Below are 27,062 nucleotides of genomic sequence, written 5' to 3' on the forward strand. Positions count from 1 at the left end.
GGAGAGAGAGAGAGAGAGAGTGAGGGAGAGAGAGGGAGAGAGAGAGAAAGAGGGAGAGAGGGGGGGAGGGGGGAGAGAGAGAGAGAGAGGGAGAGGGAGAGAGAGAGAGAGAGAGGGAGGGGGAGAGAGAGAGGGAGGGAGAGAGAGGGAGAGAGAGAGAGAAAGGGAGAGAGAGAGAGAGAGAGAGAGAGAGAGAGAGAGAGAGAGAGGGAGAGGGAGAGGGAGAGAGAGAGAGAGAGAGAGAGACAAGGGAGGGAGAGAAGTAGCTGAAGATCACCTCATTACACCTCACCAACTGTTCAGTCTGCATGGAAAAGTGTGTGTTAATTCTGTCTGTAAGGATGTGATTAGTGTGTGTGTGTGTGTGTGTGTGTGTGTGTGTGATTCACTGTGTTTGTCATCACTGTTATGCATTATTTGATCTATGAGTCACGAGTGACTGGTGTGAAAGATGAAGTGGCCAGAAAGAAAGAAGTTGAAAGATAAAATGGAGATAAGGAAGTAAAGAGAGAGGAAGGTGGGATTAAAGAAGGAAAGGAGGAAGAAGAAAGGAAGTAAAGTCCTAAATAAATCCAGAAGAACGCGGCGAATACACGTCAGCAGGACCTGGAAGCAAAATGAAGAAGCATAATACATGAAACACAGTGAATCTGAGATGATTCAGCAAGTCTTCCGTGTTTTATTGCAGCCAGCTCTTCCTGCTCCGGCTTCATAATAATGAGACTGTAATATAATATTCAACAGGTCCGGATATTTTTATACACTGAGAATGAGTTCCCCCGTGGCGGCAACAACACCGAGAAGTCTTAGTGCTGTCGACACGTCAGGAAGGGAAGCAGGAGAAGAACGTGATGACAGAGTGTGTCCGAGGCAGCACGATGCTGCTAGAGACAGCAACGTAACAACAGAAAGGAAGATAAGGATGGAGGAAGGAAGGAGAGACAGAAATAAAGGAGGACAGAGAAGGAAGAGTGAACGAAAGAAAGAAAGGAAGAAGGTACCGAGGTAGGAAGAGAGGATGAAGAACGGAAGGAAAGAAGGAAGAAATAATTAATGTAAGGATAAAAATGAAAAGGCTGAAGTGTGAGTGAGAGGAGACAAACGCGAAGGAAGGAAGTGAAGGAAAGAGGCAGAAGGAGTTGAGGTGACTATCAAGTGAGAGAGTTGTACACACACACACACACACACACACACATATATATATATACATGTACACACAAAGATGTACACACACACACAAACCAGAGCCTGTGTGAATGTGTTGTGTTGTTTGTACTTTAGCTGAGCCACTGAAGCGCATCGCTGTCATGTAACTGAAACTAGTAAACCGTTGTACCAACACACACACACACACACACACACACACACACACACACACACACACACACACACACACCGAGTGCTGTCACATGTCCCAGTAGAGTGTGTGTGTGTGTGTGTGTGTATAAATGTGTGTGTCAGAAGGCAGGAAGTAGAAAGATGATAACTAATTAGAGTGGAGATCCACTGGAGAAACACAGCCCGGAGCTAACTGGTAGAGAGACACTGACACACACACAGAGAGAGAGAGAGAGAGAGAGAGAGAGAGAGAGAGAGAGAGAGAGAGAGAGAGAGAGAGAGAGAGAGAGAGAGAGAGAGAGAGAGAGAGAGAGAGAGAGAGAGAGAGAGAGAGGGAGAGAGAGAGAGATGATATATTAAGGACCCAGAGATGGGGCTGATGGGACGAGAGACATTCAGACAGCATTTAGGGAGCAGACGTTGTTCTTCTACATTTCCCTGCTGGAGTGTAATCAGATAATCCACCTATAAAGAATGAGTGTGTGTGTGTGTGTGTGTGTGTGTGTGTGTGTGTGTGTGTGTGTGTGTGTGTGTGTCCTTCTCATATCTCCACAACCGTTCCTCCCATCTACTTCACACTTGGCGGGTGAATCACTGAGGACCCAAGGATGTGCAGTGTCGAAGTTGGTGCAATTTGGTGCAATATTAATAATAATCATTTGTTGGATAGACAAGCGGCTCTGTGCAGCATGCAGGGGGGGCGGAGCTTCAGCTCTGTGGACTGAGTCACCTTTACAGGCAACAGCTGATGGACTGCAGTTCACGTCTGCTGCAGGATGCTGGATGCGCTAACGTCCGGACTACCGCGCGCTCCTAATGGGCTCTGCACTCATTTTATGCAAAACAAGAAGAAAGAAAAATCCGCTCACTGAACTCCCCTGAAGTAGGAAACCCAGGAAGTACTCATGCAAGTTTAATAACTGTGAAATCCCCAGAGAGGAACAAACAGATTGAGTAACTTATTGCATGTTCAGTAAAGAGGAGGACACACGTGTGCTGTTCTCTCGTCGGCGGTGCTGCAGCGCTCGGTAACGAGCTGAATACTAATTGATTTACTTTTAATTATCCCCCCGTCTTTCTTCTTCTTCTTCTTTCAATTAAAAAGCTCTGCGGCCCGTCGCTACACTGTAATGAGCGTGTCATCTTGTCAACGCCGCAATGGACCCACAATGCAACTCTACAGAACAAAGCATGCTGTGTGTGTGTGTGTGTGTGTGTGTGTGTGTGTGTGTGTGTGTGTGTGTGTGTGTGTGTGTGTGTTGTTACAAGGCCCTAAGAGATCAAGATATGACAGCGATACGCTGCAGAGGATCTGCTAACAGAATATGGCCGCTCCCTGCCGACATACACACTGATACACAGATATGAACACACACACACACACACACACACACACACACACAGACACACACACACACACACACACACAAATACGTGTTCACACTCAAATCACAGACACACAAATATACACTTACAAATATTTCATGTCCACACCCACATTCTGTTTGTCTCTCAAGTCTCGTTTTTTTCCTCCTCTTTCTCTTTATCAATCTCTCCATCTCTCTCTCTCTCTCCCTCTTTCTCTCTCTCTCTCTCTCTCTCTCTCCCTCCCTCTCCATCTCTCTCTCTCTCTCTCTCTCTCTCCCTCTTTCTCTCTCTCCCTCTCTCCCTCTCTCTCTCCCTTTCTCTCTCTCTCTCTCTCTCTCCCTCTTTCTCTCTCTCTCTCTCTCTCTCTCCCTCCCTCTCCATCTCTCTCTCTCTCTCTCTCTCTCTCCCTCTTTCTCTCTCTCCCTCTCTCCCTCTCTCTCTCCCTTTCTCTCTCTCTCTCTCTCCCTCTCTCTCTCTCTCCCTCTTTCTCATCACTGGGTTTCACAGCCACCAGCTGGATGAAAGCCTCTTTTCATGTCTGATCCTATCTGCTGCTTTGTTTTTCTAGATAAAGAATCCAGCTATGAATAATCACACACACACTCACACACACACACACACACACTCTCACACACACGAAAAAGTGTGCAGAAGTGTGTGTTTGGTCAGAGCATGAAGTCAGGAGAGGCCTCCATCTAGTGGTGACTGATAGGAATCACATCTCACCTGAGCTGGTCTCAGTTACTGCTCGGCGTGCTGCAGTTTTACCTTCTTCTACTTACAACACAGATGTAGCATCAGTAGCGAGCTATAAGGTCTAAATCAGGGCTAATTGTTGCTTTGATTGTTGTCTTGTCTTATCTTTGATTGTTTTTGCAGCTTTTGTCTCGACGGAGAGAGAAAGCGTGCCGCTATTATCCGTTCTTTGTTTGTTTTTTCCTGCAGCGGTGGCAGAAGTCGGGGACTCACCTGGAGCACCTGGTCTCTCGGTTCTGCCTGGACTCGGAGATGGCTCTGGACGGGATGGACTCCTCCCGAATGCTGGTCATCAGCCCCTGTGAGCTGGGCGAGTACACACAGAGATGGGAGGTCCCCTTCTCCTGACCCTTGACTCCCCCCCCCCCCCCCCCCCACGACGTCACCCGCTCACAGCCTCACGGCTGCAGAGCCGGCTGCTGCTCTGACCCAGAGGAAGGTTCATGAAGGCTTTCTTTTTACGCCTCTTCACTGTTTATCATGAGAGGAAATGACGTCTGAAGATCCCTGCAGGATGGAAACATTATCAAAGGAAGAGACACGTCAGGGAATGTGTTCGGAGGCTGTTGAGAAGTTTGAAGAGTCGAACCAAGTGCACCTTAAAACCCCGACCCGGCTAAGATTCCAGTCGGACAGAAACAAATTTTCTTGTGATCGGACGCGTCTGTTTTAGAGAATGTTTAAGAATCTTGGAATTAAAACCGAGCACAACTTGTTCTTTTTACTTTCAGGAAGTGAAAGTTAATGAACAGCACACAAACCCAGCTGACCAGACTCGAACCGGTCTCACCGAGCAGGAATATGATTCAAGTAAATAAAGCAAGTTTCAAGAAAACGTAGTAACTTAGTGCGACAGATTGATTTGTACCAAAAGAGAGTAAAAGATGCAACGCTGGTAAGTGTGGAAGGAGTCCTCTCTCATTACTGTTTGAGCTCTTAAAATCAAATAGTTTTCTAATCTGTGACCTGAAACCAAACTCCTCCTACTGTGAAGCATGCAAAGTGGACGAAAACACGCTATGTGACCGTAAACCCCGAGAGAAGAGGGCTGCAGGTGAACACAGAGAGTCAGTCTGCAGCACATCTCATGTGTCAATCAGCAGATTTAAGTGTTTTCTGTTGCCTCGAGGACGCAGCTTTAGTTTTAGTTTGTTTTTTTTTCCACACTATAACTTTATCAAACCGGGAAACAATCTTTCCTCAGTCGCCCTAAAAGCCCTCACGGCGCTTGTTGGCATCATTCGTTTTCTTTCTTGTGCACGTTTGGAGGATTTATAAAACTATTACACTGAAAGCCGTCCACTCTTCATGACTTATTCCTGAGCACACTGACGGGACACGGGAGATCAAACCTGTGACCCTCAAACCGAAACACAAGTTATTAACTCCAGACCGACGGATGTTGGGGACAGTTTTACAAATGATGGATTTCTTTTTAAATTTTTGGAGACAGATTCTCTACAAATTGTGTCCCAACTTTCCTGTGTTTGAAATCATCCACTGCATCACTTTGATATCCTGTTTGGCTCCTGAATAAAGGTTTTATAATGGCTGTTTGCTTATTTTATTGACATGCGTTGGCTGATCCTGAAAGCTGCCACCGGCCGGGTTCTTTACAGACACACTTTCAAATCAAGAAACACAAAATCAAAGAGATTTAATTGTGTCTTTGTGTCTTAATAACTTACAATACCACCTTAACGTGTTAGTTAAACACCACAATTGGAGTAATTATATTCTACAGTCAGTACCGTAGTACTACAACCACAACTACAGGTACTACCACTTACTACAAATACTTCAACTGCAGTACTAATGTCACTACCACAAGCAAACACATGATGCTGTTACTGCTGCTACCGCTGCTTATCATCACTACGTATATTATTACACACTACTACCACGCTTCTACTATTTTACTTCTACTATTACTGCTGCTACAAAGATACGCAGATATCACTATTTACTACTATTTCAAGTACCCACAAAAGAACTATCATTAACGGTAAAATGACTAATCTTGGCACAATTACAGCCAACATTTCTTACACGACTGCTCCGACCCTGAACAACTATACGGGCTCCTGCAGGGAGGAGAGGTAGAGGTGAATAAAACTCTGGGTGTATGATCCTTATGATGGGAAAATAATAATTACATTTAAAGAAGTGCTGTTCTGTCTGTGTAATAAAGGAGAAGACATCCTTCTGCCCATACAGAGGGGGCTAAAGGGAGTGTAAGGTGTGCTCTCGGGAACTAACTTGCACCCCCTTTATGTTGATCTTTTATGGGAGTGTGTTCATATTTACATCAGAATAATAAGAGCTCAGTGGTTCAACAATGCAAAGAGCTTTACATCATAAAATGTGCCTAAAGAGAGAAATAAGGGGAGTGGGGAGCTGGTGTTTCATGTAAATTAAAGCATAATGCACTGAAGTGAAAGTGGTTGACTCCACACACACACACACACACAGAGAGAGGAGGGGAGAGAGAGAGGGAGGGAGGGAGGATGTGTGTGCTGACTCTTCTTCCTCATAGACCACTGCTCTTTATCAATCTCAATTCATCCTTTATATCGGGTGTTAACGACATGGAATAACAGAACATGGTCGCACGTCAGCAGCTGACATTGTATCTTTTTAAACCGTTTGCACGGACACCGTTGTCTTCAAGAAGAGGCTCGCTTTTACGTAAGTAGACTGAATGACCTTTTCCATTTCGCGACCCTTATATTTTTCCGACAGCTGCTCTTCCAATAGAAGAAAGAAGAAGAAAAACGTAGTAACATTCGTGTTTAGTCGAATTACCAATTTTGTGGATTTATGCCGCAACGACTGGTGATTGCTGCGTAAGAAAGCGTGACATGTCAGGAATCTCTCGATCAAACACTGATGTCGTCGTGAGCTACGTTTCCAGTCGGGCCACTATTTCCATCGGACCGGGGTGGTTGTAGTCCGTTCACTGTCCGCACCGTGTGATTCCACTCCAGAAACCGAGACGACAAAGACTACAAGTTCCAGCGAGAGGAAGAAAATGGATGCTGCTTTTAAACGCTCTCGGAAATATCGGAATTACTTCTCCTAACGACACGTACTCTGGTACATTCGAAAAAGGAGACTTTTCTTCATATTAAAAAACTATATAATAGAGTATTTTGATATTAGTAAATCACTAGCATGCAGTCCAGTGGAAATTTAAACAAATATTGGCATTGTATTTATTTAGCTTTTCCTTAACGATTACCTTCTAACTGCAACTGTCGTTTTTCCTTCTTCTTCGTCTTAATTTTGTCCAAGTTTCACAAAGTATTCCATCTGTGCAGCCTGTTAAATAAGAATAATATAAAACCTACTGCAGGTGAGGCGTTACTCCTCCCGTCAAACGCACAAAAAGCACTATTTCACTATTTTAACTTAAAAAAACCCGAGCTCATCCGGTGTACGCGAAGGCAGCACAGGTTCCGCGGCGCATTGACGGTGACGTGTAATGCTGGGGACTCAGAAGGTGCTCCGGATTGTTTTGAAATCAATTGAAAACAGATATTAGAGACTTAAAAACGTCGATAATGTTCGCTGATAATCATTTTTGTAGATGTTTCCGAGCCGAAACATAAACGATGTCTCTTCCAGCCCCGGAGAGAAGTAAGTTAACGTGAGCTAGCTAGTCAGAGCTAAACAATAATGACATGAACACCAACTTAATAAACGTGAATCCCATTAATAATACATCTAATTATCGCTCTTCCATTGTCAGTATCTTCCGTCTTATCTCTCCTATCTTTAGTTTATAACTTCTGTTTCCATTGTCTGTTTATATTATTTACTATATATATTATTCACTGTGACTGATCGAAGACAGTTGCTGCTTAATCTTTGAGGTTTTTAAATGTTAGTCAGACATAAAACAAATACAATATGACACCTTTGCCTCTAGGAACATCTTTCACCCTTTTCTGATGTTTTTTAAACACACGATCAGTTAATCTTGAAGTTAACTGACATATTAACAGATGTTAAAAAGAAAGACTCTTTACAATCAAGTCCGGCTGCATGTGATCCCCTCTTCATCCTCTTCATCCTCTTCATCTTTCCTGTGTCTCTCTTTCTCTCATGCCAAAAATGAATCTTACAAAAGGTATTGATCAACCAGTTGTTTCATCTCTATATGTTGACGCTTCCTCCTCCTCCTTTCAGCCACCCCATGTTCCTTCGTCAGCTGAGCTCCTTCCTTCCCCGCGGCCGTCCCGCTCTCTGCAGGGCTGGCTTCAGGAGCAGCGGTGCCTCCTCTTCCCACCTCCCCCATTTCATCCCCACTCCTCACCCATGGTGGTCCATGCGGGGATTCCCCCCCCGGCCTCCTGGACTCCCTCCTCTCCACCCGGCAGCCCATCAGGTCTTCTCTGGTAGGACGTTACACCCTCGGAGCGTCGACCCGGGTCACTTCGGCGGTAGTTGGCGTTCGTTCTCCTCCTCGGCCGGCTTGACGATGGAGCGCTCCCACAGAGACAGAGAGCCTCCTCACAAACGGAGGAGGAGCGCCGAAGAAAGGGATCACAGAGGAGGAGCAGCAGGGGCGAGAGGAGGCCAGGCCAAGGATGGAGGCTCCAAGAGGGAGCACCATCACCTGGAATCTCCTCGAGCAAACCACCGCTTCAAAGATGGAAGTCGAGACCGAGGGAAGAGCTGGGAAAACGGCAGAGACGAAGATGTAGAAAGGACTAAAGCTTGGAATAAAGACGGAGCCGGTAGAGATAAAACCCCAGACCGAGGGAGAGGTGAACGTCAGCCAGGAGGGCATAAAGACTCACAGCTCACAAGCTCCAGGACTCAAACCCCAAAGTCCAAACCTGAACGGGATAAAGTTCCCGATCAGCGAGCCAACCCCTGGTTCACAGAGAGGGGTGCAGAGCAGCAGGGAGCGTGTGAGAGGACTACAAAGGGACAGTTAAGGGACAGAAGTAGTGATGGAGGCCAGTGGCCGGGGCTTCTCTCTCAGCCTCGCAGCACTACGCATCCCCCAAACCCGTGGCAGGTCGCCGGAGCCGACGGGCAGCTTCCTCCAGCTGGAACCTGTCCGCCGGTCCCACGACAGGAAGACGTGAAATGTGAGTGTATTTTTCTTGAACCTTGATTTGAATAATTTTAGTTTTGGCCATGAAGCCTCCTGGCTTTTGTCAGTCTGAGGTAAACTTTACTAATGTTTCTTTCCGTCTCCGTCTTCCTCCCCTCTCGTCTCGTCTCCTCTCTCGTCTCCTCTCGTCTCCTCTCGTCTCCTCTCCTCTCCTCAGCTCTTCAGAGACACTGGGAGGCCTCACCCGCCCGCAGTAGCGACACCCGCCCACCGGGGGATGGCCCGGCGTTCGACTTCTCGGTGATGTCCTACAACATCCTGTCTCAGGAGCTGCTGCAGGACAACGTCTACCTGTACCGACACTGCCGCCCCGGCGTGCTGCCGTGGGACCACCGGCTGCCCAGCCTGCTGGCTGAGATCCAGCAGCACGACGCTGATGTGAGCCGGTCGGATCACTAGAACACTTTAATGAAACATTTCTTTTTAAGATTTAAGATTTGACAGAAAATGTCATTTTCTAGATCCTGTGTCTTCAAGAAGTCCAGGAGGACCACTATGAGAACCAGATTAAACCTGCTCTCCAGGACCTAGGTAGGTGTGTGTGTGTGTGTGTGTGTGTGTGTGTGTGTGTGTGTGTGTGTGTGTGTGTGTGTGTGAGAGTGTGTGTTATATGATTGTACAAATGTATTTTCATGTTTAAAACAGTTGCAGTCAATATGCTTTTATTGTGAAATGATACACTTTATTTTAGGCCTGTGTGTTTTCTCTTTTTATTATTAATTTGTGTATTCATGAAACTGTGTGTGTGTGTGTGTGTGTGTGTGTGTGTGTGTGTGTGTGTGTGTGTGTGTGTGTGTGTGTGTGTGTGTGTGTGTGTGTGTGTGTCTCAGGTTACCAGTGTGAGTACAAGAAGCGAACAGGAAGTAAACCAGACGGTTGTGCCGTCATCTTCAAAACCTCCCGCCTGTCGCTCCTCTCCTCCAATCCCGTCGAGTTTTTCCGGCCCGGCGACGCCCTCCTGGACCGGGACAACGTGGGTCTGATTCTGCTGCTGCGACCCAACGACCCCGGGCGCCGGCCGGACCCCTCGGCCTTCGTCTGCGTGGCCAACACTCACCTCCTGTACAACCCGCGCCGCGGCGACATCAAGCTGGCCCAGCTGGCGATCCTGCTGGCCGAGATCGGCCGGCTGTCCCGCCTCCCGGACGGGTCGGCCAATCCGGTCGTGCTGTGCGGGGACTTTAACTCCACGCCGCGGAGTCCGCTGTACCGGTTTCTGACGACCGGCAGCCTGGAGTACAGAGGACTACAGAGCAGCATGGTGAGATACACACATGATGAGAGAGGAAACCGAATAAATGGTTCATCAATGAATAACATTTGAGATTTTCTGTGTGTGTGTGTGTGTGTGTGTGCAGGTGTCGGGTCAGGAGAACAGTCCCAGAGGTCAGCGTGTCCTCACGTCTCCACTCTGGTCTCACAGTTTGGGAATCAACCATCAGTGTCAGTACGAGAACAAACCCACGGCTGAGTCGTCCTCCGGCAGCCCGACAGGTGCAGCAAACGCAACACACCGTACGGCTCCGTGTATAGTTTAGGTGGTTAGCTTAGCTTTGCACAAAGACTGGAAACAGGGGGAAACAGCTAGCCCGGCTCTGGTCAGAGGTAGTAACATCCACCTCCCTCTGAAGCTCACGAATAAACACGAGTTGTCTTGTTTGTTTAATCCGTAACACAGACCCTTGTACTGCTACTTAGACGGGTTCTGTTGTGATTTCACTCGGCTCACATCTGTTGAGTTGGCGTCTGACTCTCTCTCCGCAGTAGAAGGAGCGATCTCTAATCTGACCGTCGAGGACCTCGCCACCAAAGCTGCAGCTGCTGCTGCTTCTCACAGGTGAAATCTCTCTCTCCCGTCATAATGTGTAATAAATAACCCAGATCTAAGCCAAACACACAGTAACTGTGTGTGTGTGTGTGTGTGTGTGTGTGTGTGTGTGTGTGTTAGAGCGAGGATCGAGCACAGTCTGAAGCTGCGGTCGACCTACCAGCACCACCTGAAGCCCGATGGGAGACCTGAGATCACCACCTTTCACTCTCGTACCGCCATCACTGTGGATTACATCCTGTACACCCCCGGTACTACACACACTCACACACACACAATACTTTTTCTTTTGATTCCTTACTTTTTCTACAAAACTTTTGTTTTCAGTTGAAAAAACATTCAAACTAAATGAAGATGCTTGATTTAAAGTCCCCCGGGTCCCTCTCTCATGTCCTCCTATCCACAGATTTAGCGACTTATTCACACCATCAGGGAAAAATCCAGAAATATGTTCAAATATATTGACTTGTAATTCACTCCCAATGCAACGCTCAGTGACTTCAGTTGTTCCAACAATCGCCACTTCCTCCACTGGGAACAGTAACGGGTAAAGAACTTGATGCTCTTTGATCCCTGAGGATAAACTAGAGAAACTAGAGCGCTGTCCACTTCCTGTTTAGGTTGAACTCGGTGGCAGATAAAACTGCATAAAATGGCAAAAACACGTCTTTTACCACTTTAAATCAGGATCCGATCAAACAAGGAGAATCTGACGAGCACTTTAATTTAAAGTATTGTCGTACGATCACTTACTAATCTTCACAATCTCTCTCTTCCCTTCTTGCCTCTTTTTTCCCCCCTCTATCCTCTTTTATCTTGTCACACCACTTCCTGTCCTCCTCCTTTACAAGACTTCATCACGCCTCCTTCACTTCCGGGTGGGCGGGGCCTCCAACTGCTGGGCAGGCTGTCATTGGTCGGCCAGTCGGAGCTGGAGGAGGTCTACGGCCTGCCCAATCGGTGTCACTCGTCCGATCACCTCCCTCTCATCGCCAGCTTCCGCTTCCTGTTCTGAGACGGCCAATCAGAACAGCTCCTGAGGCGCGACGCCTCGACACGATGCAGCTCAGGGAAGAGAGAAGCGTCTTAAGATGTCGACTGAAGTAAAACACAAACTAGTCGAAGTCGAAGTTGTTTTTCTCTCTCAGACGTTCTGCGTGGAAAAGCTTCAGTAATTGAGTTAGTGGGTGAAATGTGTTGCTGAAGGACCTGAACTAACCTTTAATCGGCAGCGTTGCTGTAGAGAAGCTCACAGTTGTTCCACTCGTGTATAAAACGTTCATCATGCGACATGTGAATCTCTGAAGGAACAGATTTTAAATCTATTTTTTAAAAGCGTGACCGTTGTAATTTAAGTGCTGCTGATGAAATAAAACGACTCGATACGTTTGTGGGCGGGCAAAGCGCCTCACAGCCTAAATAACTCAACGCCTGATGTTTTACACTGAAGACACGTATTTAGTTTAGCTCTTCTTTTAAAGCTTCACACACTTCAAGGTATTGAATATGTAATTAAACTTGAGTTTGAGTTTCAAAGGTCACTGCATCATCGCCATGAACATGTTTTCTTTTGATATTATGGTCTGTCACTTATGCCTTTGCTTCACATTTGCAACCGAGGTGCTGAACATTCAAACGGTCATAAACAAGAGAAACCAGAGAACTGGTGGAGTGAAATGTTTCAGATGTACTCATGGACATTGTGTGTATAATTCAGACTAAACACATCATCAACACATGAGGACTGGATGTATTTTTCTAATCTTTTGGACAGTTTGTAAATAAAGGAACGTGTGTGTGTTTTTTCACGTGGCTGCTGTCGGTTTACTGTCATCAGTGTCGATGTCGTTTAGCTTCTAGCTGGAACACGAGCTGCTCAGAGGAACGCAGTCTGAGGTCGTTCTAGTGCCGTCACAGCTTCCTGTGTGAGTAAGAAGACTCCCGTGTGTGTGTGTGTGTGTGTGTGTGTGTGTGTGTGTGTGTGTGTGTGTGTGTGTGTGTGTGTGTGACGGAGACAGATGGTTGCACCGTTGCACTCGTGGTATTCTGTGCATCACTCTGCACTGCAGCAAGACACTCGGCTGGATCTCAGGAGGCTTCACAGACTCCCCGATGTTCGTTCGTTACAGCAGATCTGATGACGGGGAATAACACGAAATAAGTAACTTTAGAGTTTCCTGCGCTCTTTGAACGTTGAGCCCAGTAAACCTAAAACAAGTGTGAGAGATAAAGCAGACGGTGTGGAGTTAACTGAGGGTCTGCTACCGTTTCACTTTACAAATATCAAACACTGAGCTATGTTTGTCTTATAAATCCCAGATTTCATAGTAAAAACTAAAAAATTTGAGTTCCACAAATAAAAGCACTCAAGGTCCACTTACTGGCTTTTTCTGTGCATTTCATCACGTAAACCTCAGCATGGCAGTACTGAGCATCAATGTTACTTACAGCATGTTAGTGTTTACTTTTGTGCTGTTGTTTGAGGTGTTTCTATTGTTTTGTCCACCCCCCTGTATGTCAGTATGCGCTGTCGCTGCTTTAACTCCCCTCGTGTGGTTTCACTGCAGGAAATCATCAGACTGTTTGTGCTTCATCAGATTTCTTGGCTGCATCTCAACACACTCAGCTTGCAGCCTGCGGCACGCGCCTCAGGAAACCACAGAAGAAGAAGTGAGCACGAGGTGGCAGCAGTGTCCTCAACTTCTGCTGATAGCTCAGTGAAATAAAGACTGCAACCCCGAACATTATGTTTCTGTGGATATTGCGGTCAGTTTGTTTCCATTAGAATTCATTGTAATCTACATGAAGTCACACTGACAGGAAGCCTGCGGGCACAAGGTTCTTAGGAGCAGGACGAGAGATTTAATGGAAAGCCATTTAAGTCAATATTAAATAAATAGATCCATAAATAACAAATCTGTTCGTGGAATAAATAAATGTGGCTATCAATAAGTTTAAAATGTATTAGCTTCACAGATGCTTAAGCAAGAGCATATTTAGCGACTGTAACCACCTCTTCTCAGACGCTGAGCCCAGATCATAGAGATAAGAGATAATGTACTAATACAATGCTAAGATGCTCTGCAAGCTTGTGCTCTTTGTTTATCATATTTTATTATACGTTCTTTTATTCTTAAATTACATCTTATACTATTGCACTGTCTTTAACTTCAACGTCATAATAATCCGTATGAGAGGTTTAAGTGGCGGCAGAAGCCACGCAGCCTCAGACCTCGAAGAAAGGAACAAACAAACGGTGTTTAATTAATAGCAGGACGATGAACTGACTAAGAATCTGTTGCTTTTATTTTGAAGGGGATTTTTTATGCAGCGGAGTGCCGTCTATTCTCACTCCTTTACAGTATTTGGCGTCAATGCCTTGTAATGCTGATAGACTCCCGCTATTTCACAGCATAGAACAGGTTATTTTCATTCAATAAATTCGAGACGTTGAACATTTTCCTCGATTTGGGTCGCGGACTGTGATTATGTGGTGAAGGTGGGTCCTGCAGCCAGACCGGTTGAGAACCAGTACTGCTCTGACACGTCTCTCATTCTCAACAGATGGACGCAATCTTTGCACAGAACTGGTAAGACTGACCCTAAATTTGAACAAATACGATAATCCTGATTTTTCCCGACTCTAGAGTAGGAGAAAAGGAACATGATGATTATGGAGGATTGTGACACATTACATTACATTTTTACAGCTTGAGTAGCTTTTTCTAAGTTTCAATAAAGTAATTTCAAGAACAGTTACAGTAGAATATGTTGAAAAATGTCAGCGCTCTCTTGAGAAGTTCATAGTTTTGTTTACTTATAACGTTTGTTTACACGACCACGAAGTTACTTCATGAACGGGAAAAAACACTGACAGTGGACGTAATCCACACAGAAATTATTTTTCTTCTGAAACACAGTCAAAAACATGGAGGGGAATATAAACTTCATTTATAGAAGATAGAGTTTAATGCATTGTTGTAATAGTTTCAAGATGATTGTTCTCTGCAGACGTATGTAGCTCATAAAGAATTGTAATTTCTGTGATGAGCGATTCTAGAGTATTAATTCAACATACATTTTCTGAATGAAATCAATGATTTTGAACATTTTCACTACTGTTAAACCACCTTTTATATTTTCAAGCCCTCCTCGTGCTCATGTTGGGGGGCAGCACACAGTTTATGAGCTAATGGGCTGAGAACGACGTGGATTTGTGGAGTCAGATCCAGTTCATCCTCTGAAACTCCAGGTGGAGAAGTGAAACGAAAGTTCTGCAGGAGGCTGGTGAAGAAGATGAAGAGCTCCATCCTGGCCAAACTCTCTCCGGGACAAGCTCGGCGACCTGCGAGAGAGAACAAAGGAAAGGCTTCAGGTCATCTGCAAGTAAACTAACACTTAACAGCAAGTTACCCCTCAGCTCACAAACCTGCAGAAAAAGGCATGAAGGCTTCTCGCTTGATGAACTTTTCATCTTTGTCCAGGAAGTGAGCAGGATGGAAGCTGTGTGGGTTCTCCCACTCACTCTCATCATACAGGACAGATATCAGGAGAGGAATCACTGCGGTTCCCTGGAGACGATACAAACATTGGAAATATTTTTACATGAAGGTAAAGTATTCTTTAAAACTCCTTCAAAATGTCTCACACCCAAAAAATACTTGCTCGATGTAACAATAGTCACATTTTGTTTTAGAGCATGAAGTGATATGTTTATTTATTCAGTTGGACCTTCTTGATGAAGTGACCCTGGAAGATCACATCTTGGGTAGTTTTGTGAGGAAGGGACTTTGGGGCAAGGCTGGCAAGTCTCTGTGTCTCATGGATGACAGCGTTGGTGAAGTGTAGGTTCTTCCTGTCCTCCGCCTGCACTTGACGACTTCCTATCACCCTGTTCAGCTCCTCCTGGATCTGGTCTGGAAGATGGAAACGTTTTTGTTTCAAAGAGACAATTCAGTCACAGAGTGTAGCTTGGACTGTACGTCTCTGTGAAAGTTGTGCCTTACCTTGTTTTTTTATACTTGGTCATAATCAGATATTAGAGTTATCTTTCTTAGCATTTAGCTCAACGAACGACTGTGTCCAAGTTAGTCTCAGTGACCACAACAGTGGTTTAAGACGCTTAGTCTTGTTTTGATGTTGATAAAGCACATAGCTTGGACGGTTTGTTAACACACACACACACATATATATATATATACACATATATATATATATATATATATATATATATATATATATATATACACACACACACACAACACCTTACCTTGTATTTTTGGATACTTGGTGATGAGCAGAAGTCCCCATCTTAGTGTAATTGTTGTTGTGTCAGTACCAGCACTGAACAGATTCAGAACTGTTATCATGAGGTTTTCATCATGGAAGTGACTGTTGGTAATCCCAGATTCCTGCAGGAAAAGATGAATCAGCATTTAGCTTTTCAATCTTCTGGAGCTGACTCAGCACTTTTCCCAATTGTGGTCCATAGTGCACATCGACAGGTGTGTATTTACACCCGTTGGTCTGTTTCTAGAGCACTTCACACGTAGTTCTTTTCCTGCCTCATTATCCGGGTCTATTTTTGCCATTGCAAGTGTTTTCTTTGAAGCATGAAATTAAATGGTAAATGTATATAAATGACTGCATTTACTTAGAATTGACTATAAATGATGCTCTCACTTCATCACCGACTACCTAAACCAAAATATCAATTGTAGTTCATTTATTTTCCCAACCTCCAGATTTTGCTTCTGGACCAGAAAAGCGTCCACAAAGCCTCTGCTCATCTGTGGGTTGAGGGTCTCTTTCAAACGACTAAACAGCTGTAAGTTCTGTTTTATATTGGCAGCAGCCAATCTGAGGAAAGTTCTCCTGTTAGCAATCCATCTGAAGAACCAAGGGAAGATGTTGTACATCTGTCAAAGAAAAAAAAGTTCATGAACATTCTTATTAGGAGAGATAAAAAAAAAAAAAAAAAATTAAAAAAAAGTACACGAATAATAATCTTCATTCTTGATATAAATTAAAATTAGAAGTTTCACAAAATGTAAAATCATACCGTAATTGACAAGGAGCCCAAAAGTCGAATACGTGAGCTCACGTCGTCCAGCAGGGAGATAAAATCTGGATCATCATATTCAAATCTGCTGCCATAGACCATGGAGCAGATGATGTTAGAGACCGCAAAACTTATTGGTTTGGTCGTATCAAAAGCTTCTCCTGTGGAAAAAGACAATTGTAATTTTTTCACAGAAAATGTTGCTCACATAATTGATTATAATAATAAGACATTAACCTTTGAAGTTCTTAAGCACTTCAATGAGGCGCTGACTTTCCTCAATGATCTTTTCCTCGATCGCCCTCTTGCCCATCCCAAAGTCTTTCAGCTTCGTCACAGCAAAGTGTCTCATCTCTTTCCATGAGTCCCCGTTGGACCATATAATACCTGAGTTGAAGTGGTTCAACAAAATATGTAAAGGCTCTGCAGAATGATGCAATTTTAAGGAAGAGATCTTTCCTGTTTTTCTTTCCTTACCATGTCCTTGATTGAATTCATGCTCGAGTTGCTCTTGATCTCTGTCTCCAAACACATCAGCATGATTGACAAGTGCCTCCTTCACCGTCTTGTATCCAGCCAGGACCACCATTTGTTTGGGTCCCATATAGACGGTGAAAACAGATCCATATTTCTTGGAAAGCTAAGAACAGCAACATAATGTCATGGCATTTTCTCATATACGACACACATGAGAAGGAAAACAGGATGAAAGAGCTGACTAAGAGGCAGAAACAACAAACTCCCCTATGAAGAAGCTACTCTTACCTCCAGTAGTGTGTTGTGGGGTCTGTTGAGGTCAAACAGCAACAGGTTCCCGAGTAAGGGAAGTGGTTTTGGTCCTGGAGGTTCCTTCCTGTCCCCCTGGGAGCTGAAGCTGAAAGAGGAGACAAGGTAGACGAGTAGCAGGACTACCAGAGCCCCCAACAGGGAGACAGAGCTGGAGCACTGGAGGAACAGATCTAACATCTCTGTTACGTGTTGTGCTTTTTCTCCCCTCCTGCCTTCCCGTCTTTCTCTGTTCCTTATTTGCTCTTCAGGTTCCAATCAGGTGATTGGGTTCCACCTGTGAAGGCCAGTCATGCTGCTCCATGGGTTCCACCAATTTCAAGCTGGCCAATCAGCAGAGTGGGGCCCAGTATTAAAGAAGGAAGCCTCAGGAGTTCAGCTGCTTCATTTATGTTCTCGTCATGTTGATACTGAGACCGATGTTGTTACGTGGTGAAGGTTTGTGGTGGGAGGTTGTGGACAGTAGGTTAGTCTGGGGTTCCCTTTACATTTGTACAAACACGTAGTTGTTTTTGACTAGATACACTAGGTTTATTGGTCAGTGCCCCCTCTGTATTTCCTTTAGTGAAGTAATGTTTAGAGCAGCAATAAAAGCCATTTAGTTTTTGCTTTCAGAGGTATTTTCATCAGGCTTAGTTTTGTTTAATTGATTTCTACTAGTTTGGCACAACCACGTGTCCCATCCTCTCCCACTCTGTTTGAGAATCTTTTTGTTTGAAAATACACAAGTTAAATAAATATTGTAAACCGTTACTTCCATGTTGGCCTTTTTTTCATTCTTTGGCTGTCGTGTGTTCTTATCCCCTAGAACAGGGGTTGCTAATAGGCAGACCCAGACGCCGTTGTATTTTTATTGTACTGGTGTGTTCACACCAAGCGTTAATTGCCTCATTTGCGCCGCGTTTACTCACGGGGACCATTTGTGGTCATTCACGCTAGAAGCTGTAGCGTGAGCGGATCCTGCACTGCTTTATTTTTAAAGTTGCTTTTTTAGTTACTTTACTTTTAAAGTTACTTTTTTAGTTACTTTACTTTTTTAGTTACTTTTAAAGTTACTTTACTTTTAAAGTTACTTTTTTAGTTACTTTACTTTTAAAGTTACTTTTTTAGTTACTTTACTTTTTTAGTTACTTTCAAAGTTACTTTACTTTTAAAGTTACTTTTAAAGTTACTTTACTTTTAAAGTTTCTTTTTTAGTTACTTTACTTTTAAAGTTACTTTTAAAGTTACTTTACTTTTAAAGTTACTTTTTTAGTTACTTTACTTTTAAAGTTACTTTTTTAGTTACTTTACCTTTAAAGTTACTTTTTTAGTTACTTTACTTTTAAAGTTACTTTTTTAGTTACTTTACTTTTAAAGTTACTTTTTTAGTTACTTTACTTTTTTAGTTACTTTTAAAGTTACTTTACTTTTAAAGTTACTTTTTTAGTTACTTTACTTTTTTAGTTACTTTTAAAGTTACTTTACTTTTAAAGTTACTTTTTTAGTTACTTTACTTTTAGATTTACTTCTTTAGTTACTTTACTTTTAAAGTTACTTTTTTAGTTACTTTACTTTTAAAGTTACTTTACTTTTAAAGTTACTTTTTTAGTTACTTTATTTTTATTTGAAAAACTCTTATTCCGTATCCCTGTAGTGTTCATTCAGAGTAAGCACTGCATTAATTACAACACCTTGCACATTTGGAAAACCAAAACTACACATATCTTTAATTTCAACCAACATATAAACAGTACAGTACACTGCCTTACAGGTTTGGCGAATAGAAGTCTGTGTTCAGTGCATAATGTGCATGGCATGGGAGAAGATACATTCATCACCAGGTTGACCACAGCTGTCCGCTTCACTCCTCTGTGTCGGAGCTGTCTGCTGCGTCGGTGTTGTGGGTCAGCATGTAGTTGTCGATGGAGGGGCAGTTGTGGATGGAGTAACGCAGACGCTCAGCGAGGATGACCTGGCTCGTGTAAGGGGGCAGGCGAAACAGGAAGAAGCAGGTCTGTGCAGTAGGGAGGCCGTTGACGGGCTTTAGGACATGATAGGGGGAAAAAGTTTAGTAGTTTGTACTATTGATATGTTTGCCCTCGTCAACAGGCTCGTTATTTCCGTTAGCGATGACCTCACCCTATCAACCTTGATGATTTGGAACTTCTGCGTGATATCAGCTGGGTTGGAAGGCAACCTGGACCGGCCAGAGACGAAACGGAGGAAAAGCACTCGCTCCTCATTGGTGAACTCCTCCAGGCTACCTAATGTTCATCAGGCCTTATCCCGCCTTTCTGTCCTGCTGTAAAACTGTCACCTTACTCTCCTGATATCAAAGCCTTTTTGTACTACTGCAACTGACCTGCATATAGTTTGATTTATTTTAGGTACTGAAGTTGTAAAAGTTCCTTTTAAAAGAAAATGCCTTTTGTAAATAGTAATTACTGCAATTTAAATATTTTCCTTTATTGTTTTTATATTATGCATATAAGAACATGAAAGTGTATTTTTATTACAGACGTATTGTTTTTACCTTGTTTTCATCGGTCAGTTTATGTATTGGATGCTTCTGGACTTCCGTGTGTTCAGTGAATTATGTGCAAATGCAGTAAAGAAAAGAATTTAATGATGAAACCCAATTGTGTTTTTTCAGTTTGTTCTACTGGGGTTAAAGTCGAAAAACAGTCAAAAAAGTCATTCAATCAGGAGAGACTTCACTAGAATTTCACAATAATTTATTACACATTGTACAAATGTGAATAGTGCAACGTCTTTGGCGATTGGACTCCATCCTGAAGGAAGACAATCGATGTTGATGAAGGGAGTTGCTGCGGAGTTATAAACAGCATAGTATAGGATGTCGAAAAAAGTCATGAAAAAGTCAGTGTACCATGTCGAAAAGTCATAACTTTACTGAAGTTACTTTATTTTTAAAGTTGCTTTTTTAGTTACTTTACTTTTAAAGTTACTTTTTTAGTTACTTTACTTTTTTAGTTACTTTTAAAGTTACTTTACTTTTAAAGTTACTTTTTTAGTTACTTTACTTTTAAAGTTACTTTTTTAGTTACTTTACTTTTTTAGTTACTTTCAAAGTTACTTTACTTTTAAAGTTACTTTTTTAGTTACTTTACTTTTTTAGTTACTTCTTTAGTTACTTTACTTTTAAAGTTACTTTTTTAGTTACTTTACTTTTAAAGTTACTTTTTTAGTTACTTTACTTTTTTAGTTACTTTTAAAGTTACTTTACTTTTAAAGTTACTTTTTTAGTTACTTTACTTTTAAAGTTACTTTCAAAGTTACTTTACTTTTAAAGTTACTTTTTTAGTTACTTTACTTTTAAAGTTACTTTTTTAGTTACTTTACTTTTTTAGTTACTTTTAAAGTTACTTTACTTTTAAAGTTACTTTTTTAGTTACTTTACTTTTAAAGTTACTTTTTCAGTTACTTTACTTTTTTAGTTACTTTCAAAGTTACTTTACTTTTAAAGTTACTTTTTTAGTTACTTTACTTTTAAGGTCAACAGATTGATCCTCACAACACACACACACACACACACACACACACACACACAAAGAGTGAGGTGAGCCTCCGCTGCCTTCCAATCCCTAAAATGCTGCATAAATGAGAAATGAGGGATTATTTCTGCAAATCTGCTGCCTCCTTGTGTTTGTCTATAACACACACACACACACACACACACACACACACACACACACACACACACACACTGCAGTGAGATGTAAGGAGATTATTTTATCAGAAGTCAGGCTGTAGTGTGAGCGGATGCAGGACTGTCATCTAAAGAGCAACGACATCATTTCAAATCGTAGTTTTCTCTGCAGCCTCCTCGTGTTTAGCTCACGTCCTTTGCATCTTTTAAATTGTTTCTCTAACCGTTTCCAGCTGTGTACAATATACACAAAGTACATTTACATGGAACATGTACTAGTTCCAATTTATACTCTACATCTCAGAGGTACATGTTGTACTTTTTACTACATCTCAGAGGTAAATGTTGTACTTTTTACTACATCTCAGAGGTACATGTTGTACTTTTTACTCCACTACATCTCAGAGGTACATATTGTACTTTTTACTACATTTCAGAGGTACATGTTGTACTTTTTACTACATCTCAGAGGCAAATGTTGTACTTTTTACTCCACATCTCAGAGGAACATATTGTACTTTTTACTACATCTCAGAGGTACATGTTGTACTTTTTACTACATCTCAGAGGTACATGTTGTACTTTTTACTACATCTCAGAGGTAAATGTTATACTTTTTACTACATCTCAGAGGTACATGTTGTACTTTTTACTCCACATCTCAGAGGTACATATTGTACTTTTTACTACATCTCAGAGGTACATGTTGTACTTTTTACTACATCTCAGAGGCAAATGTTGTACTTTTTACTACATCTCAGAGGTACATGTTGTACTTTTTACTACATCTCAGAGGTACATGTTGTACTTTTTACTACATCTCAGAGGTACATGTTGTACTTTTTACTCCACTACATCTCAGAGGTACATATTGTACTTTTTACTACATCTCAGAGGTACATGTTGTACTTTTTACTACATCTCAGAGGTAAATGTTGTACTTTTTACTCCACATCTCAGAGGTACATATTGTACTTTTTACTACATCTCAGAGGTACATGTTGTACTTTTTACTACATCTCAGAGGCAAATGTTGTACTTTTTACTCCACATCTCAGAGGAACATATTGTACTTTTTACTACATCTCAGAGGTACATGTTGTACTTTTTACTACATCTCAGAGGAACATATTGTACTTTTTACTACATCTCAGAGGCAAATGTTGTACTTTTTACTCCACATCTCAGGAGGAACATATTGTACTTTTTACTACATCTCAGAGGTACATGTTGTACTTTTTACTACATCTCAGAGGTACATGTTGTACTTTTTACTACATCTCAGAGGTACATATTGTACTCAAACTACTCGAGTTCAGACACTTAAAAAAAATATGCGACATATATTCCATCCAGTTAGTCGATGGATCTCATAAGCAGATGTGAAAAGTGAAGGAACACAGTTAAAAACATAGATCATTTATTAAAAGAACACATGCTGCTACAGCTGTTGATAGAACAGCTGCTGTCAGAACCACCGATACTGTAACAGTAGGAAAGTTACAATAATATGTACTGAGGGTCACATCTTCTCCTATTCATCTCCACAGGAATACAAAACCACATCACGTCCTCACACGGGGAACACGCGCTCTTTAAAAATAATACAAGTGTGTGTGTGTGTGTGTGTGTGTGTGTGTGTGTGTGTGTGTGGGCCAGATCCTCAGGGCTCTGTGGTGTTTCTCCAGTCAGTCCAACCAGCTCCGTTTGATCACTGGCTGAATACTGTTCTCGTGGTTTAGGGTTCGATTCCCACACACACACACACACACACCACACTGGATTTTTTTGCTCGTCTTATGCCACGTCAGACTCAACGGGTTTGACAGAAGGCTGACTGTGCCTTTGTTCGTCGCAGCACAGAGCAGATCTGTCGGCTTTTTAAATTGTTCGCAACGAGAGAAAACAGGAAAAAAACAAAAAGGGAAAAAAACGACAGAACGTGTTTGAGCAGGAAAACAAAACCAAACGAGAAGGAACAGTTGTTGTAAATCAAACCTTCACGACAGAGTCGGTAACTTTCTCTTCTTTTGCACAACGCACATGGGCACAAGTCCTCCAAACAACACAAAGAACTCAAAACTCAAATCAGGACATTGTGTTCTGATTGCACTCGTGCTGCTGAGGCACTGGAAGCTTAGCAACACGTGTGTTTCATGTTAATTTGGTTTGCGTTTGGATGGAAAAATATATTTATCTTTTATCAATTCAGCATCTCAGTGAACAGATACAAATGATAAAGCATTTTATTTGTCTGGCAACATTTTTTTTGAATTGTATTATCATCAACGGGGAGCTTTGGGATTTAATTAATATGCTCCACTTGTGTGTAAATGTTATTTATAGGATCCAACAAAAAGTCATGTTAAAATCATAAACTTGAAAGCAGAGCATCACATCTGTGTTTTCTAACACAGTACATCTTACAGTGCAGTACGTTCAGGACCAGGATGGATATCAGCACTTTGGAAACAAATCAAAAAAAGGCCATAAAAAAAAACAACACCTGCTACAACTACGAGGTGTTCTTCTTCTTTTAAAACAAACGCTTCTCATTCAAAACCATACGCGTACAATCAATGAATCAAAGCCAGACGTCTTCATCAGAGCGCCTCAAGGAGTCAAACCACAAACAGAAACCTTTGAAAAAATAAAAACTGAAACATTCAATAAGATAAATTGTCACGCACAGAAGTCTCTATTGCAAACCGACAGCTGCTACATTGAGTTTCCGTGTTTCAGGCCGTCACTGTGGTTTGTCGTTTGTCTTTAAAATCCAAAGTTTTCATGGTCGTACTTTACTGACTTTAGGTCAGTCTCCATTTGTAAAGTCCCCTAAAACACAGTCAGAAGTCCTGAAAGACGTTCTCCAGGATGTGTCCGTTTGTCCAGCACCTCGGTGTGAAACAGGATTTTGAATACTGCTGAAAGCAAAAGCAGCTTTGTGCTTCTTCTGTATGCTAAAAAAAACAACATCAAACCTTTTTGCAAAGTATCAACACTTATGCATCAGTACAAATATTAACATGGAGATCTGGATGTCTTGTGGCAGAGCTCTGGGCGGGGCACTGCTGACCAAACATCAGGAACAAGTATTCTGCTTTCTCCCCTCACAGCACCGAGGGCGGGCGATCACGGCTCAGGTTTGATCTGCACAGAAGGGAAAGCTGTTCTTGGCGAGTAGAATTATTCTTATTGGCCAAGATTTTTATTTTTTTTCCTGTGCAGACGTTTTTAAAATGTCGATCATAACCACAAACACCTTCCTCCTCCATGGTCTGAATTGTGGAAGACTGGGATTTGAGTTTATCATAACCTGCTCTCCGTCACAGCGTGTGCATAGCTTGTTGAAGAAAACAAAAAGCTACGGTGAAATGTTCAGTTGGCATCAAAACACTGGCGAAAAGAAGAAGAAGAAGAAGTGATGAAACAATCAGTACACAGACTCCTGAAATCCTCCTGCTGACGTGAACGAAACACCAAATGAGGCTGCTTGTGTTCTTCACTAAACTTCACAGGTATGGAAGATTATCTTTGCTCCATCAGATAGAAAGTTAAAGCTGCACCAGCTTCTGTACATTCTTGAGGAAATGAAGAAAACCACCTGGTGGCAAAAGTGAGTGGAGTCTATCAGAGCTGTAGCACGCGGTGGAAACACGGCACGATAACAACAGGCTCCTCCCACACAATGCTCTCTAGCGCTACTAGTGGCCAGAAAGCATCAGAGCGCCTTTAAACAGGACGCCGTCTGTTTCTCCGGGATTCATCGAAAAGGCCTCAACAGGAGAATCCAAAAAATGTTAAATTTAGATTCTTTTGGGACAATCCTTATGATTCATCGAGCGTGAAGCGGTGCACACAGCACTCAGAGCAGACGCTGCTGTGAGATTTTCCGTGGTTTCCTGACTCGTCTCCTGCGACGAACTGAAAATATGAGTTACTGAATGAAAAACTGCATTAATACAACGGGTGACTTGTTTTTTGTTGACATTTTAAGGTTGTCAAACTCAAAGCAGAGCGGATGTTGCAGAATTCAACCGAAAGGCATAAAGCGTTGAGATTAAAAGAAGACACATCTCAATAACAAAAGTACTTTTTGTCATTTTTGTGACCCGACAATCATCCTAGATCTCTCTAAAGGTCCCGACTTTGCCGTCCTTTAATATCCACCGACCTCTGCCAGATGAATCTGTCCTGAAAGACGCCTTTGTTGCAACAAACTCTGCCTTTACTCCTCGGTCCTCTGATTGGACAACGTGGCTGCGATCATTTGATAATCCAGCTGTTGGTGGAACAGCTGTTTAAAGCAGCTGTTTAAAGCAGCCGACAGTACGTTAGTTTACTGTGTGAACACAACGTTCGGTCAACACATACGAAGCTAACTCGGTTTGGAAATACTAGAGATACTACTTCAGGTTCGTGAGATCAGAGTATTTGACGTTTAACCCAAAACATGCTGACTCCTCAATTTACTGTCTTGTGACTGATGCTGTTTTATTTACGTTTCAATCTTAGGTATCGAAGATCTTTGATTTTTTCCTTTCTCATTACAGTTACTGTGTAGACTCGTATTTCACCAGATCTGAGCGACCACAAGGTGATTAAAGGGACGAGAAAGACGAAATATATATTTGTTTCCTGTTATTTTTCTAATACTGGCTCAGAAAAAGATGCTTTGATGCTTCCTTTCTTATCTCCTTCAGCATAGGGAACACTGAAGGATCCTTCACTGTTTTGGACGGGAAGCCTGACTTGAATTGTACATTCTCTCGGGAGTGTTGTGAATAAATAATAATAAAACGTTTAGTGTGAGGCAGTCGGATTCTTTTTCTTACGCCTTAACAAACTCTCCTTCACAACCTTTTGACGTTTTCCGTTAAACAGTGACTTCTAGAGGCCTGAAGAGACATTTTAAAAACCATCTTTCTCATCCCTTCAATCAAGCAGCGACGCCCCAACAACAGCTGTGTTTCTCTCGCAGTTACACAACAAATGAAAGGAATCCTGATGTTGACAGACATTCCAGACCTGCTCTGTTATCTGGATATATAATATCGGTCAGAGCCTCTCTGTCTCCGTATGAAACTTTAAATGTGGCGACCCGTTAACTTCTTAACGTCTGCACTGGAGATGGAGTTTGAGGGGTTTTCTTCCCGGCGTTCACAGAGCTGTGTGATGTGTTCAGTTATGAGTCAACAGAGGGCAGAGGAAGAGGAGAATGAGAGAGTGTGTGTGTGTGTGTGTGTGTGTGTGTGTGGGGGGGGAAGGAGGTTTGCCGCAGTGCTCTAATGTTCGTTCACTGATCTCCTGCAGCGAAGCCTCTTCTCCTCTCGCCCCTCGTCCTCCTCCTCTCTCCTCCTTCACCTTCCTCTCCCCCTCCATCGACTCTGTGTCTTTTGATTTCACCGCGTACTTCATCGATCGTCCTCTCCCGATTCCACGCTCGTCCGCTCCGATCGATCGATGGAAGTCTACTCGGTCGTCGTATTTTGAGCTGCCGGCGAGTGAAACTCCACTTCAGTGATGTTTTCTCATACAGATGAGAATAAAGTGGGATAACCACACCTACACCTCCTATCCGTCTCCCTGCAGCCGCCATGTTGGAAAACCTGGAAAGTCGTCCCCGACAGGAGACATCTGCTCAAATTCTCTGAGGGGGAAATTGCTATAGAAGCGGGGTCATGATAAGTGCTGATTTTACAAGATAACAGGCCAAAAGCATGAATAAACATGTGTATTTGTAGCTTCTCTCCACTCTCTCTGTATCTGGCGTCATGGATTCATTGTCCCAGTCTCTGCTTCTAAGAAGTTCTTGCTGTTCCAGCTCAGAACATGTGTTTATCGTCCACCTGGTTCTGTGAGCGATCGCTCCAGCTGCTGCAGTGACTCGTCTCCTGAGGAACGTCGGTGGGCGGGTGGAGACTCGTTGTGTGTTTGGGGGGATCAGGGCGACTGCGAAGCTTGGACGGATTTGGGAAGACCGGGAGGTGAAGCGGGGATCAGATGCGGATCTGGTAGCCGTCGGTGAGAGTGCTGAGCTCCGGAGGTTTCCTGTCCACCGAGGCCGGCCTGACAGACAGAGAGAGAGACAGAGAGACGGTCAGAGAGACAGAGAGACAGAGAGACAGACAGACAGACAGAGAGA

The 27,062-nt window shown here is 42.9% G+C and overlaps 4 protein-coding genes across 8 annotated transcripts in view; 2 read left to right on the forward strand and 2 right to left on the reverse strand.

The window, feature by feature from the left end:
* galnt14 (UDP-N-acetyl-alpha-D-galactosamine:polypeptide N-acetylgalactosaminyltransferase 14 (GalNAc-T14)) overlaps positions 1-5,014 on the forward strand; it is a 131,919-nt gene extending 126,905 nt beyond the window's left edge. The window contains exon 15 of the mRNA XM_079179944.1: positions 3,652-5,014. Coding sequence (XP_079036070.1) covers positions 3,652-3,810 — 159 coding nt within the window. The 3' untranslated portion in view covers positions 3,811-5,014. The remainder of the gene's footprint in view (positions 1-3,651) is intronic.
* Positions 5,015-6,043: 1,029 nt separating this feature from the next.
* Positions 6,044-12,147, forward strand: angel2 (angel homolog 2). Of its 4 annotated transcripts, none has more exons than XM_079180012.1 (9): positions 6,044-6,150; positions 7,654-8,564; positions 8,748-8,968; positions 9,052-9,121; positions 9,421-9,851; positions 9,949-10,084; positions 10,355-10,427; positions 10,539-10,669; positions 11,270-12,147. In XM_079180012.1, exons 2-9 carry the CDS (start codon positions 7,661-7,663, stop codon positions 11,431-11,433), a joined length of 2,130 nt encoding a protein of 709 aa, XP_079036138.1. In that variant the 5' UTR covers positions 6,044-6,150; positions 7,654-7,660; the 3' UTR covers positions 11,434-12,147. The 4 variants fall into 4 exon arrangements, 3 of the variants coding, with proteins under 3 accessions (XP_079036138.1, XP_079036136.1, XP_079036137.1); XM_079180010.1 differs by lacking the exon at positions 6,044-6,150 and adding an exon at positions 6,961-7,101; XM_079180011.1 differs by lacking the exon at positions 6,044-6,150 and adding an exon at positions 6,961-7,101 and having other exon boundaries at positions 10,358-10,427.
* Positions 12,148-14,551: 2,404 nt separating this feature from the next.
* Positions 14,552-17,445, reverse strand: LOC306711728 (cytochrome P450 2K1-like; the record flags this gene model as incomplete). Its single annotated transcript, XM_079180745.1, has 9 exons — positions 14,552-14,763; positions 14,848-14,989; positions 15,150-15,334; positions 15,688-15,829; positions 16,157-16,336; positions 16,480-16,640; positions 16,717-16,866; positions 16,957-17,119; positions 17,245-17,445. 9 exons carry the CDS (start codon positions 17,443-17,445, stop codon positions 14,552-14,554), a joined length of 1,536 nt encoding a protein of 511 aa, XP_079036871.1.
* Positions 17,446-26,163: 8,718 nt separating this feature from the next.
* vash2 (vasohibin 2) overlaps positions 26,164-27,062 on the reverse strand; it is an 18,684-nt gene continuing 17,785 nt past the window's right edge. For both annotated transcript variants that reach the window (XM_079180811.1, XM_079180812.1), the window contains exon 9: positions 26,164-26,986. In XM_079180811.1, coding sequence (XP_079036937.1) covers positions 26,917-26,986 — 70 coding nt within the window. In that variant the 3' untranslated portion in view covers positions 26,164-26,916. The remainder of the gene's footprint in view (positions 26,987-27,062) is intronic.

This window comes from Pholis gunnellus, assembly GCF_910591455.1.
Source record: "Pholis gunnellus genome assembly, chromosome: 19".
In the NCBI taxonomy this organism is placed as follows: Eukaryota; Metazoa; Chordata; class Actinopteri; order Perciformes; family Pholidae; genus Pholis; species Pholis gunnellus.

What these genes read in the sequence shown, in the direction of transcription:
- angel2 (XM_079180010.1), top strand. Translation starts at nt 7,052, where the DNA reads ATGTTTCCGAGCCGAAACATAAACGATGTCTCTTCCAGCCCCGGAGAG. An exon ending in ACCTGCTCTCCAGGACCTAG is followed by an intron (nt 9,122 to 9,420) that starts GTAGGTGTGTGT and finishes TGTGTGTCTCAG; the next exon opens with GTTACCAGTGTGAGTACAAG. An exon ending in GCTGCTGCTGCTTCTCACAG is followed by an intron (nt 10,428 to 10,538) that starts GTGAAATCTCTC and finishes TGTGTGTGTTAG; the next exon opens with AGCGAGGATCGAGCACAGTC.